The 14,680-nt window shown below is 40.8% G+C and overlaps 2 protein-coding genes across 11 annotated transcripts in view; one reads left to right on the forward strand and one right to left on the reverse strand.

Annotated features, from left to right (window-relative positions):
* Nucleotides 1-2,458, forward strand: part of ctbp2a (C-terminal binding protein 2a) — a 97,048-nt gene extending 94,590 nt beyond the window's left edge. For 8 of the 10 annotated variants that reach the window (XM_021317218.2, XM_012863989.3, XM_012863992.3 and 5 more), the window contains one exon: nt 703-2,458. In XM_021317218.2, the coding sequence (XP_021172893.1) occupies nt 703-886 (184 nt within the window). In that variant the 3' untranslated portion in view covers nt 887-2,458. The remainder of the gene's footprint in view (nt 1-702) is intronic. The other 2 variants (XM_036126765.1, XM_021317217.2) reach the window with 1 other exon arrangement.
* A 1,197-nt stretch (nt 2,459-3,655) lies between these two features.
* The window catches only part of zranb1b (zinc finger, RAN-binding domain containing 1b), a gene marked incomplete in the record, with an annotated part of 16,884 nt that continues 5,859 nt past the window's right edge, over nt 3,656-14,680 (reverse strand). The window contains 6 exon segments of the mRNA XM_036126118.1: nt 3,656-5,488; nt 6,993-7,222; nt 9,931-10,060; nt 10,452-10,572; nt 12,056-12,254; nt 14,012-14,083. Of these exon segments, the coding sequence (XP_035982011.1) occupies nt 5,270-5,488; nt 6,993-7,222; nt 9,931-10,060; nt 10,452-10,572; nt 12,056-12,254; nt 14,012-14,083 (971 nt within the window).

The raw sequence follows: 14,680 nt of genomic DNA on the forward strand, positions 1-14,680 counted from the left end.
AGAAATGACATAAATGCACTTTAGCATTTGTTTTTCACCTAAAATCCTTTTACATGGTATCATGATCATTTGTAATTCTTTTTGAAACTGAACACTTGTACCTCTTTTTATAATATTTTACATTTTCTGTTTTCTGAAATGATAAAACAATAACATTGTAAATAAATAAAGGGGGAATGAGGTAAATGGTGCACAGACTTTATTATATTTTTACTTGGTTAATAAAATTGAGTCACTGTTGTTTTTTTTATTTTTTATTTTTTTTATTGCTATGAATATAATGGGCTAAACCTCACAAATTCAGAATCTAAAAATATTTTTTGGGAGGGGGGGATACTGTCTCTAAAGGACCCTTTAAATACTTGTAATTATGACCCTCTAATCCTCATCTGTTGATGTCCTTTTACCCACATGTATCCCTACGTCATTTATAGACATTTTGTTGAAAAAATTTGATGTGGCTCAAGTTGTACAACAAATGTTCAAGTTTCTGTTTAAATTTGATTTTATCTGTATTTTAAAAAAAAAATGTTTTCTTTCTCCAATTTTAAGAGAAATATTTGTAACTGATAACAGCCTCATCAAATTATCCAAATTGTCCTTAAAATCCCTTAAAATGTATTAATAAGAGGGGTGAATTATTATTTTTTTTAATTCCTATGTTTCCAATGGGAGTTGTTGACTCTGCGTGTCCATTTCCAGATTCCCTCCTGGCGTGATGGGCGTCGCTCCCGGCGGGATAATCGGACCTATGGAAGGATTGGTGCCTGGGGGGCTGCCCATCGCCCACACTCTGCCCCCGGGCACCCATCCGTCACAGGCTGCCTCCCCGCACCAACCCTCCAAACACGGCGACCCCATGAGAGAGCACATGACTGAGCCGTAGTAGGACCGCCGCAGGAGTCAATGCGGGTCATGACAGCAGTGTAAAAACTAAGGATCCGACCAAGTCAACCCATCCAAACGTAAGCTTGACTTCAGCCATCTGGACCTACCAGCAAACTGCCTGCCGGGCTAATGTGTTACACACAGTTTTGTTTTTTGTATGAAACCACTAAACCCAAGTGAGGACAGTGGAGGATGGTGCACACCTGAGCTGCCACACCAAGATGGGACTGAGCGACTGTCAAACTCCTGTGCAGATGATCCAAACTCTCTCCCTGTTTCAGATCTGATTTTTGCTCCTCACTGAACTAAGTGACGTTTTTCTTTCTATATTCACCATTCCGTATGTATTAGGGAGGTTTTTCGTCTGACATCTGGGACTTGTTACCAGGAACTAAAGGCTGCAGGGAAACCTGACCCCCGTCCTCCCTGGTTTAAAGGAGGACCTTGTCAAGCCCAATTTTATCCCTTTGATTTCCCCCCCTTCCCCCCTAATTTCTGCACAAAAGTGTCCGGTGTTACTTAGTTGTTGTTGTTTTTTTTTTTTTACTTCATTCTGTTTGATTTGTTTTCAGTGCTTCTGTTGAAAATCAGTATCTGTTTTTTTGTTGTTTGTTTTCTGTTATTCAGTGTATGAACGTTAAAGGGTTTACAGGCATGTTTGGCAGACAGGAAAAGTCAGGAGTTTCTTAGATCTGAACTCTAATTTTGCCCGTTTCTCTTTATGAAGGGTTGTGTTCCAAGAATGTAAAAAAAAAAAAAAAAAATACAAAAAAAAAAATGGAAAAATAGGAGAAAATAAATGTGGGCTAATATTTGGATTTGTGAGGTAGGAATAACCCTTTTTAAACCAAAAAAATGAACTAAATAAAACAAAAATAGAAACACAAACAATTGGGAAATATTATCAAAGTGAGCTGCAATCTTTCAAAGTACCTCGGATATTTGTTTGTTATGAACACAATATTATCTGTTGGTGTCCAAAGGACCTGATTTGCATGGCAGCAACACGGTTATGAGATATGAGCGTGTTGGGGTGGGAGGGAAACAGAAACAGGAAATGTCTTACTCAGGAAAAAACAAAATAACATGAAATCTGAACAGAACAGGAAGAAACTCTGGATTACTGCATTTCTTTCTCCATTGTGGTATTTTTTTTTTTTTTTTATAAATCAAATGTACATTTTTTGATGTTGAAGGTTTTCACTCCTGTTAGATTTGTATTGCCTTGTTAAATGTTCATATAAGTGTAGTCTGACGTGGCCGACCCCACCCTCGCTCGCTCCTCTTACAGTTCCCCCATTGTTTTCCCTGCTGTGACGAGAGCCAGATGGGGTTCCCGGAGGCTCTGTGAACAAGCAGCGGCCGCATCCATCCATCCATCCATCCATCCATTCATCCATTCATCCATCTGTCCATCCCTTACTTCAACACCGAGACTTTAGCAAGACGTGGCTGCTAGCAGATTGTTTGGTTTTTAGTGTGAGTATTTGTATTTGTTTCTTGTATAAGGTGAACATATAGCATACAGTGCAGCTGGAACCAATAAATAAAAACTTACTGTTCTGATTCATGACTGGTTATCGTTATTTCTTTCTTGACTCCGCCACTCAGAAGATACTTTAAATCTTCTGAAGCTTGTTTTTTTTTTTTATTATTATTATTATTCTAATATGAAATCCTGATGCATCTCTTTGTCACAGTTTCCTTTATTGTCGCCAGGTTTAGAATTGAAAACACAGTAAATACACTTCTGGCTACATAAAGTAACTGATGGCTCCCCCGACAAATATTTATAACACATCATCTTTTGTGTGGTTTATTGAAAAAGTAGAATGTGCTACCATAAATCCAGATTTATTTATTTTTTTGCCCCTTTATTTCTCAGAAGTTGTCATTGCAGAGGGGTTTATGCATGAATCAGTCGCCTGCTGTAAACAATGTCTTTAGAATAAAGATACATTGCACTGTACTGCCAAAACTATTTGCCCATCCGTTTCAGACCCATATGAGCGACGTCCTGTTCTTAATCAATAGCGTTTACTATGATGTCATCCCACCCTTTTCAGCTATACAAGCTTGAGCTCTTTTTCCAAAAGCTTTCCACACGTTTTAGGAGAGTGTCTATGGGATGTTTTGGCCGGTCTTTCAGGAGCCTAACTGTGAGGTCAGACACTGTTGTTGGGCGAGTCTCCCCTCTCATCCTAATGGCTTTCTAATGGGTTGGGGGTCTGAACTTGCAGCGGTCCAGTTAAGTTCTCCCGCACCAAACCCATGTTTCGATCTATCGCATGTTCGTATTCCAGGGCCTGGTGCAGTTGGTAAGTCACGATTACAGATATTCTCGCGTGATTTGAGTCATCGAGGATGCCAAGATGGCAGCACTCATGAAAAGCACAGAAAGGTTTTTAAAAAATATATATATATATATACAGTTTTACGCTATAGAAGTGCATGATGGTCCAAAATGGTCCTACTAGTAATATTTCTAGTTTGCCATTAAATAATGAATTCATTTCCAGGGCTTTGTTTGACTTCAGTGAGAAAAAGTGTATTCCTTTGTCATTTTACATTTGTAAAAAACAAAAAAAACTTTATTTTTGTGGAGTATTCTGAGGTGTTTTTCGTTAATTAATTGAATCCATGTTAGAATATTGCAGAAACATAAATAGTGGACTAAGTGAGGGACCGAATACTCACTGAAGTTTCAATCCAACACAAAACTGCAAAACATCAAGTTGCAGAACATCCAACAGAGACCAGCTCAGTCTTGACATTCAAAAGGGTTTTATTTGCTTTTTTCCCCCTCCATATTTTAGCTTTTCTTTGCATTACACGCCGCTTAGTGAAGTCAGGCCTAAATCCACAAACCGTCATAGTTACAACTTCAACTATTGTATAAATACAAAGCAACACACAGGTGACGATCAAAACAGGTATGACATGACATGAATGAAACACGAAAGAGGTTACAGTACGCAACGGTGAAAGAAGGGGGGGGGAGGGGGGAGAAATAATGCAAACATTCACAGCAAAAATTAACTTTTTTTAAATCTCTTTTTTTTTTATGTCAGCTTTGGTTGTAGATGTTGCAATCTCTCACAACAAACTGTAGAAACAGAACGGGTCGGGAACAGACTTTACAGAGGTGAACTGACATGTACCATCATATGGGAGCCGGACAGGCGATCCTCGGAGGGATCGGGGGATGAGCGTAAGTTTTAACACTGAACGTGTCTCATCTGCCAGAAACAAAACAACAACAACAACAACGAAAAGCACCAGGTTTTAGGCATTCAGATGAGGTACTAAATCCCATGCAACGATGTAAGTAAACTTCCCACAGTCGAGATTGGTTCTCTCCTTTACAGCAACAGTGTTTCTGTGCAAAAGTGTCTTCATCGAGATTGAGAGAATAATCAACAAAATTCACAAATAAAAAAGGGAGAAAAATATACATAAAGCTCTTATTAGCTCAAACAAGTCTCCAAACAATAAATATGTAGAATAAATTCAAACACGCACAACTTCTCAGTTCAATCAGTCTGTAAAAAGTAAACCAAATATCCAAAAAAAAAAAAAAAACGTAGGTTAATGTGCTAAAAACCTTAGAGGGCAAATCTCCCTTCATAAAGGATCGTATTTCAAGCAATGATGCTGCAGTTTAATTAGAAATGTTTCCATAAAGGTGCATTGCTTATAATAAGAATATAATAAGTTGTTATTATGACATAATCTCTGGTTTTCTGAAGATTATATTTATTGGCTTTGTCCTCGTCTGTTCAAACACATACACACAGAAAAAAAAAAAAAAAAGCTTAATAAGCCAAACTTCTGTACAAGTGGAAAACACAATGAAAACGTCAGGTTGGAAGTGTGCTTCTGTCAGTGCCCACGCTGAATAGTTATAAAGTGTTACATTAAATAAATGCTGGTATATTTCCTTTAACTTTTTTTTTTCTTGAACAACCACATGCATTTACATCTATGGATAAAGATGAGGTTTTTATTTTTTTATTTATTTTCCTTTATATTTGGAACAGGACAAATCAAAGGGTCGTCTGCATTCCTGAACCACTATTCTCCACCGTTTTGTCAGTCTGGAGTTGGTGTCATTAAAGAGCTCAAAGGTTTTTGTGAGAATCCGTCCGAGCGGCTGTGTGGAGCAGAAGAGCAGCCGTGTCTTCTGTTAGCTTTGGAGGCGGGGGGAGGTGGGAATGAGGGGGGTTGTGGTTCCCTGTCCTCTGCTGGAGGCGTTCACAGTTTGCCCGTGTCAAGAAAGGAAAATAAAAATAAAACAAACACAAAAAAAAATGGTTTAAAAAAAAATGGAGGGTGGAAAGGTCCTGCCTCCTGCAGACCCGCTCCCTCCGCTTCGGTTTAGTCACTCATCGTCGTCGTCCTCCTCCTCCTCGCCGTCCGACAGAGAGGCGCAGGGCCGGATCTGCCTGTAGCCGTCCAGCCACTTCTCCACCATCTGAGTGACGAGCGGATGGTTGCGGCGGCGGGAGCTTTTCTGCAGAGCCACCAGAACGCCGCCTTCTGTCACGCAGCAGTCCAACCACTCTCGGAGGAGCTTCTCCTGTTGCTCTTCATTTCCCATCTGAAAGCAGAGCAGCAAGTCTTAAAAAAAAAAAAAACACACTACGGTGCCACACAGAGCACACGGATCCTTTGAAATGCCCCATGTCGCTACCGCAAACCTATTGGGATTTTATCTGGGATGCTTCAACGACGCAGACCAAAAATAGATCACAGCTGTTTCATATTTCAAAGACAGAAAACTCTGAAACGTGCAGCGTGGATTTAAATTCAATCCTCTTTACTCGGATACTATAAATAAAAATCAAACATCAGCAACTGCTTTAAGAAGTCCCCAATTATTAAATGGAGAACACAAGTGGGTCGTTTAGTCACAGCTGTTCTGGAGGCTTTTTGGAGAGCAGCAAGCTGGGGACATACTGAGCGCTTCTTTTCTGCCCGGTTTTACCGCCGACACAGTTGAGGGAAGCCTCTAGTCTCTGGTGGTAGTGGTCCTTTGGCGGTAGGTCCGTCTTCTTCTTAAATATGTTTTTTATACAGTAACAATGATCCTTAGTAGGGTTGTCAAAATAATATAATCGATATTAATGAATGAATAATTCAAAGATACAGATTTGCCTCAAAATCGATATAAACTGACCCATTAGGGTTGTCAAAAGTATTGATACTCAAACACTGTAACCGGATACAATACTAATTTGGCATGGTATCAATACTAAATATTTTGCTTACAAGGCAAACAAAGAAAGATAACCCAAAGATCTTGACAAGCATGTGAGCAAACAATGCTTTAAAGTGGTGCAACAAAGTCAATTAGCCCAATAAACTTGGCCAAACATCCCAAGGACCGACACCCTGGCCTTCATGATGAATTCCAGCAGGTTAATAAATTAAACTTTTGTTCATAATTTAATATAATACCTCAAAGATATTACTGATGTTAGTGCGACCGGTGGCCCGCACTAATGTTGTGTGATTAGCTGCAGCTAGCATGCTACTAGGCATGTGTCATATTTAAGTTATTTATTTTGCATTTATTTGCACATTTATTTAAAGCACGTTCCATGTAAAGTGCCTTGAGTTGACGTATGGTGAATTGGCAGTATATAAATAAAATCGAATAGAAAACTTTAACTGAATATTGAGACTGAAAAAGGTTTTTCATGTTACTAAAATATTTATGTTTTTTGTGTAATCCTCTAGTATTGAAAACGGTATTGAGTATGGAATATTTTCCTGTGTATCCATATTGAAATTTAAATTTTAATATTGGTGACAACCCTATGACCTAGCTAGCGCTAGCTGTCATTAGCTTCACATACAGAACCAAAGACTGGATACGGTTGGTCTGAACGCCCCCTTCTGGACAAAAACCTGTTACGGAGGGTGTGAAAGACTTGTGACTGAGGTGAAGGTTCCCCTTCCTGGAGGACAGTGACCCTAGAACCACAGCCACTGACTTTTATTGGAAAAAATTTGGAAAAGTGCTACTTTATCTTGCCCCCGCTCACCCAAGGCCTCTCACACATCAGTAAAACTGCACTTTTAGGGGCGAAAATCCTTACTTCTTGTGCCGAGAGGAAGTGGATGTGAAGCAGCTTCCTCTCACTGTCGACCAGCGGCAGGAACGTGACCGTCTCGTCATCGTCTGTGTTGAGGTTGGCGCCTGCGCCGCGATTGTCGAAGCCGTCGTTCTCCATGGCTACCAGTGCTGAGAAGTGGCCTCGCGTGTAGCCCAGAGCGATGGGGCTCTTCCAGCAGAAACTCTGCTCCCACAAAAGGGGCAAGTACACACCTAACAGGGAGGGGGGGTACAAACACAGAGGGAATTAAACCTAATGCCTGGACACAAAATACTTCCTGCCTTTATAAAATATAAACAATTACAATCACAGAGGGTTGTGAGATTTCGGCCATTAAATATATAATCTGAATATACTGAATAAAGAGGAGAAATAAAGCAATTATAAAATCTACATTTAGTTAAATAATCAACACCGTGTCTTCCTGTCTAGCAGCAGAAAAAGTTGTTTATCAGTTCTAAGCCGGATTGTTGAATTACTGTTTGGAAGCTAATACATTACACACAAAAAACTATGGCACATAAATTAAGTTCCTGTTGTGTTTTTGGATGATCTTCACAAGCATTTTGTAATGAAGATGATTCCACTTCATGGCAAATATCCTCAAAATTTGTTTCAATATAATAAAATAAGTTTACTTGTCTGTTAATATAGGCAGTGAAAACTAAGTACACCTCAAAAAGGCTTCTGCAGATTTTTATAAAATTATAGACAAGACCCGCTAAGTAACCGTACCAAGCAGGACAGATTTTTTTTTTTTTACCAATTAATGTCAACAGGGCAAAATGAAGTCCATCATAATGCAATAAGAAAAGATTAACAGCTAGAAAACATTGAAGTCAGCTGCCACAATGTCCAGGAATAGACCTCTCAGCAAATTCACACGAAGGTCAGACAGACACTGCAAAACGCCCAGGAGCATCAGTTAAATGTAAAACGTTGCACTCCCAAGTGAACAATTAGAAGAAGTATAGCTTGTTTGCAAAGGTTGCCAAGAGAAAGCCTCTTCTATCCAAAAAGCGCCAGCAGCAAAGTTGAGTCTAGACGAACCCCCAGACTTCTGTAACAACCTCGCTCAGAAAGATGAGACCAGAGTAGAGATGTTTGGTCCTAATGCTCAGCGTCCTGTTTGGTGAACAGACATAAACACTTCAACGCTAGCTCGACTGCTGGGGTTTTAAGCTACTATAAAAGTCTACTTCGATAAGCATGACTGGGTTAATTTGACTCTAGTGTAAAAAAAAAAATGGTGTATACATTTTGTCCATTAACAGTTCCACAACTATCAATGCAGAACTGTGTAACTTCCAAGTTTTGGAATCTGACAGCAAACTACTTTGGACCAGCAGATTAAAACGTCATGGAGATTAAAACGTCATTACTTTAAAGACAAGGCCACATTTCACCCCTCTAGATTAAATCATACAGAGAACCAAAAATATGTCTGATCAGGTGTCATATCTGTTTTGAAGTCAAGCAACTCTATAAAATTAAAGTGTTCTAGTTATTTGTGTATTCAATTGATCTTCGGTTTGTGGTTAGGGTTTCATTGGATTTTTCTTTAGTGATCTACATTAAGTATTTGGTTATCAAACCATATGTTTGCAAATAAACTTAGCTTTGTTACTTGTACATAGCCTAAATGTGTGACAACAAAGTCAGTTTGTGAGTCAATGTTACTGTGGGGTAGGTGATCTGCATTGATAGACAATCTCCGACTCCGTTGTAACATTATATTAACACTTTATTACCATTAGATTTATGAACGTAGAAGCATATAAAGTTAGCGCTCGTGTTTATGGGCAGATCAGACTGCCGTACAGCGTGGCTCTAGGTCACATGACCCTCTCAAGTTACATAGGCGAGTTTTTGAAAAGGGCAGCCTGGCAATACTTGAGTCAAAACTTGCATGGTGCTGCTTTAAGCATGGTGGTGAAGGGGTTATGATCTGGGTGTGTTTTGTACATAGTGTGGCTCTATTACCTAAAATCCAAATAAAACAGATCATCGGTTTTAGTGGTTCTAACCAGACACGACATAAAGAAGTTCAAGGAAAGTCAAAACTTTAGAGTAAGGGTTTTAGACTTGGTCCTAAAGTTTCTAACGGTAAACTCTAGGATTTCTAAGGTGCAGTAGGCAAATCATCAAGATGAATAAATAGGCTTGGTGAGATTTTCCTACACCTTTCAGCATTGTGTTCAGATGCAAGTCTCCCGGAGTTGAGGACATTTGCTGGAATAAGCCCCCTTAGCTGGAAATAATGGAGACATCCTTAAAAAAATAAAAGACATCTTTGGAAAAGGCTATTTCTGTATCTCATCAACCTTTGGTAATGAAACAATTTTTTTGTTCAGCAACTCCAAGTGGGCACCATGTTTTTGTGCTGTGTTCCTTTAAGGCATCCATACAAGCACTGCTTCCCCTGTGTTTTACACCGGCTCCTGACAACAGCAAATCACTGGTCCATCAGGGAGGCTCTACCACATGTCGTGGGCTCCCACCGAGGATTTTCATCAAGTCCAGCGCAGCATAAATAGGAGGCAAATTTAATCCAGACGGTTTCTAGTGGTGGTTGTGGAACTAGACACTGTTCTTTGTGTTCACATGTGTCTCTGACTTCTTATCCTGATAGTTTGCATGTGGGGGGGTCTACCCGCCATACTGGGTTTTTGCTCCTGTGACACCTTTACAAGATTTGAAACAAACAAACCAAAAACAGACAAATTATTCTAGACTAGGTTCCGCTATGTCAATTATCTGAGCTATGCAGACACATGTAGGCTGTGGCTGCTTCAAAAAGCAAGTCTAGCTCTTCTACACCCACAGGAATGGCTCATCGCTTGAAAAGAACAAGAAAAAAAAAAAAAAACCTAACGTGAGAGCAAAACAAAGTCAGCTCGGACTGAACCGCTTTGCTCACCTTGAAAACGAGTGTACCCGAGCGTTTCGCCACGGAAACTTTTGTAATACTTCACTCCGTAGACGATGATGGGCCTACGAAGTATGTGTGCAAGAACAAAAATGTGGGTCTGCTCCAGGCTGGATCCTGGCTGTGGAACAGAAGCAAAAACACACAAGAGATTAAAAAAAACAAACGCTATTTGAATAAAAGCTAGAAGGAAAGCTAACAAACATATAGAAAGAAAACATATTCTAACGCTGCCAATTCTAAGAGAATTAAAAGCAAATCATTACCGAGCTTTCACGCCCAGAAATAAAGCATCCCACCCGAATGCTCAGTCTGTGAGGTCATTCAGAAGAGTGCTGATGACAGACAGGATGCACTTTCCCAGGACATTACAGGGAACGTTTACCATGGCAAAAAAAAGCAGGAAGCCTTCCTACATAATTCATGCATCATTTAGCGGGCCTCAGTTTAAGCGCAGCCCGCTCGAGTCCTCCGTGTTAAAAACAGCGCTGTTTGCTTTCATGGACATGTACCTGGCTGGCGAGGGACAGGATGAAAGCCCAGTCCTCCTGCCACTGCTCCTCTCGGAGGGAGAAGTGCAAGCCGAAACTCTGGGAATACCACGACTCCCACTCCTTCCAGCGGCTGTAAAACCTGCAAATGCACAAACTGCTTACACCCTTTCAGATGTGCGGACATAGACATGTGGCAGTCGGCTGTATTCCCAAGCTCAATTCAATTTGCAGTTTCTTCCAAGTGGACGCGAGACGAGCGAGGTTTGTATATGTTCGCGTCTGACGGTCCCACAAACAAAGGCTGCTGTCTTCATTGTGGGGAGGATTTGTGAGCAGAGTCTGACAGGGCAAGAGAACACATGGTTTTCATTTTCTTCTACTTATTTGGGCTCCGTTATAAGACCTGCAGATACCTAAAGCCTCCCCTGCAAACCTGCTGGAGGGCAAGATCGTGTAGGTAAAGTATTCAACAATGGGAATGATTTCTTTTTACTTCATTTTGGGCTTTAAAATAACAGCAAAACTCAATAGAAACATCTTACGCAGTTTCAAAGAGTTGAAGCATGTCTGGATCTTTACACCTAAATAGGGATAATTTTACCCAATCTTCTCAGACTTGGGTCCCGATCAAGGCATTTTTAAATAATCCCTGAATAAACTCGACCTTCGGGCACCGTTGGTATTCTTCTCTGGGATTTTTGTCTTTCACACATCGTGTAAGCCAATGAGCCATGAGGGTCATGTTTCTAAAAATGACACAAAATATTCTGCCAGTCTAACAAAAATGCTGGTTTTCCTCAAAATTTAAATGGTTCACTCTTTACAATCAAGTAACTTCGCTCAGACTGCCTCAGATGGTCTTCTACGTTGGGGGGGAAAAAACAACTCATTACATCGTACAAAGTTTCGCTTTAAATGGCTGCGTTCATGAAACAGCAGGAGGACAACGTTTTGACCAACTAGTGGGACCACACTGAAATAATCTACAAGCCCAACAATCAACGGATCGAACACCGACGTTGGTCTTGAACTGAAGCACCGCGTCAAAACATCGTCACCCGAAGCGAGATGGGAGATCACTGCAGACTGTAGCTGCCAGACCGTTGCTAAGGCAGACTCTTAGCAACGGTTTGGAAAGATTTGCACCTGTTAGTCGATGCGTTGTTAGAACTTTAGAAGAGATTCTCGTTGCGGCACCGGATCGGCACACTGAGGCCGTCAGGCAGAAAGTCTGGTTGGCAGGAAATGAACGTCAGTGTGCGATCAAATAGGGAGTTTGTGACAACAAGGCCAAATCTCTTCCAAGTTTAAACAACCAGGTTTATTTTTGTTGGCTGTGAAATTTATGTGCTTAAAATTAATGTTGGATAATAATACCTCAGTTTCACTTAGGTGAAACACACACTTAAGATTTAAGAACCACTTAAACCTTAAGTGGTTCTTTTTTTCCCCCCTTTCTTTTAATCCTCTGGTTACAACGTTACTCTTGCTCAGAGGGGCTTCATTCAGTCTGCTGAACACTGTTTGGTTGAAAAATGGATGCAAATCAGCCACGCTGGCCAGATGTGGAAACCACACATTAACACCGTCTGCACTCCTGGTGCCGAGGCTGCAGGTCTCACCAGTGTGAGCAGTCGTGTAAACTGTCGTGGAGAGTCTTGCGGAGCACAGAGTCCTTGTCGTAGATGCCCCACGTGGCCTGCAGCACAGAGTCGAGCAGGCAGTCGCCGGCCGTGCGGTTCCAGAGCGCGTAAAGCCGACTGTCCAGTCTCGTGCCGAGCTCCAGAGACCAGTTGATGATCGGAGACTCTTCCTCGAGTTCTGCTCAAGAAGAAGGGAAATATTACGTGTAAGACGGACGCTAAACTGGCTGGTGCTTCTCATCGTTTTACCGCTAAACCCCAGCACGCGTGAAAGACGCGTGTTCATAAGAAGACAGATTAAAGCAATGTCAACTTGGATTTATACCAGTACTTTACAGGGAAAACATGACCTTTTCTGTTTGCTTTCAATCCTCCAGCAAACAACACGTTTTAGGGCTGAAAACAAATGTAATCTGTTTTAAGTACAAGAACAAACATTTGCTGTAGTGGAGTGATTTAACGAGACACGGCAATAAAATGAAACGTACAATAAGTCAATAAAACTAATAATACAGTATTTTCCGGACTATAAGTCGCTCCGGAGTACAAGTCGCACCAGCCATTAAATGCATAATAAAGAAGGAAAAAACGTATATAAGTCGCACTGGAGTATAAGTCGCATTTTTGGGGGAAATTTATTTGATAATATACAACATCAAGAACAGACATGTCATTCTTGAAAGGCAACTTTAAATAAAAACAGAGCGGAGGCAACAACAGGCTGAATAATTGTACCAGTGTTTCCCGCAGCGCTATCTTGGCGAGGCGGCCGCTTTGCCAAAACTCACGCTAACGCCTCGCCAACATTCCAAAAAAAATAAATTAATTAAAAAAACTAAGTCGATATGCTTGCATGTTTATTTGACAGGCGTTTTTTTGTTGTTGCTTTCGCGCGTGCATATATTGAAATAACAGGCGCTCCGCTCCGCTGGTCGTCCACGCAAAGATTGTCTACTGTTTGGTGTGAAAATAACAGGTGTAATGATATACCGGTAAAAATGTGTAATAATTTCACACATAAGTCGCACCAGCCATTAAATGCATAATAAAGAAGGAAAAAAACATATATAAGTCGCACTGGAGTATAAGTCGCATTTTTGGGGGAAATTTATTTGATAATATACAACATCAAGAACAGACATGTCATTCTTGAAAGGCAACTTTAAATAAAAACGGAACGGAGGCAACAACAGGCTGAATAATTGTACCAGGGTTTCCCGCAGGGCTATCTTGGCGAGGCGGCCGCTTTGCCAAAACTCACGCTAACGCCTCGCCAAAATTCCAAAAAAAAAAAAAAAATTAATTAAAAAAACTAAGTCGATATGCTTGCATGTTTATTTGACAGGCGTATTTTTGTTGTTGCTTCCGCGCGTGCATATAGTGAAATAACAGGCGCTCCGCTCCGCTGGTCGTCCACGCAAAGATTGTCTACTGTTTGGTGTGAAAATAACAGGTGTAATGATATACCGGTAAAAATGTGTAATAATTTCACACATAAGTCGCTCCAGAGTATAAGTCGCAACCCCGGCCAAACAATGAAAAAAAACTGGCACTTATAGTCCGGAAAATACGGTAATAATAATAATAATAATAATAATAATAAAAAGGCTTCTTTTTCCAGTTGTAGCCATGTCTGCAGGCTGAATACTTCCTCCATCGAGGATCAGAGCGACCCCTGAAACCTGATTAGCAGAGACGAAACCGACGCGCAGGATGGAGGCAGACCGCCCGGCTGAGCGACAAGCTGGCCACTGAGAAACAGTGTTAGCGGGGGGGAAATTCCATGTAACGCAACACTGCCGGCATGGGGGCCGCCTCTTTGTTGTTGTGCACAGGTTGTGAAAGGAGTCCGTGTGCGTGCCTAGCAACCAGGCTGTTGTCGGATAGGTGAGACTGCGACAACAAGATGTAGGGCCGACGGAGTAAATTATTCACCTTTTTGTACGTCTCGGTCCAGCACCTCATCAAAGAGCTTCTCCTGAACCGCAGGAGGCAAGTCCTCGATATCTGAGACAAAAGCAGGGGGAAAAAAATGGAAAAAGAAAAGACTTTAACCTGAGTTCAATCATATTTAACTTGTGAATTTATCCTTTGTTTACCCTGTGAACACACAGTCATCTTTACCAAATGCAACATTTTCTGTAATCCGTGCAGGTTAAGAATGATTCATAACATTCTAGGCAACATAATACTAGCAATATTTGCACAACTATCCTTTAGAGAGTTGCAGATAAACCATCTGGGCTTTAAATGCCATTAACGAGACCCTGTAGTAAAATTCACTGAAATTGCTTGCTGGATAACATACCAAACCAAAGTAAAAGAACTGTATTAAAAAAAAAAATAACCAAAGGCCAAAAATGTATGATCTTAATCGTGATGCAAAGAGGTCTGATTGGCTCATGGACAAATCTTTCAGTCCTGGCTTATTTCACCTGAAGCTCAGCAGCAGAACAGCAGCCTGGGATGCTCCCAACACAGCAGCTTGTTCCTTAGCTCATATAAATGAATGCACTGTCTGTGTGGAACACAACAAAATGGGCTTCTATGATGGCTAGAAGCCAAGAACGGCAAAAAAAAAAAAAAAAATCAATCCTTAGTTTT

The sequence above is a fragment of the Fundulus heteroclitus genome, chromosome 22 (assembly GCF_011125445.2).
Source record: "Fundulus heteroclitus isolate FHET01 chromosome 22, MU-UCD_Fhet_4.1, whole genome shotgun sequence".
NCBI lineage: Eukaryota > Metazoa > Chordata > Actinopteri > Cyprinodontiformes > Fundulidae > Fundulus > Fundulus heteroclitus.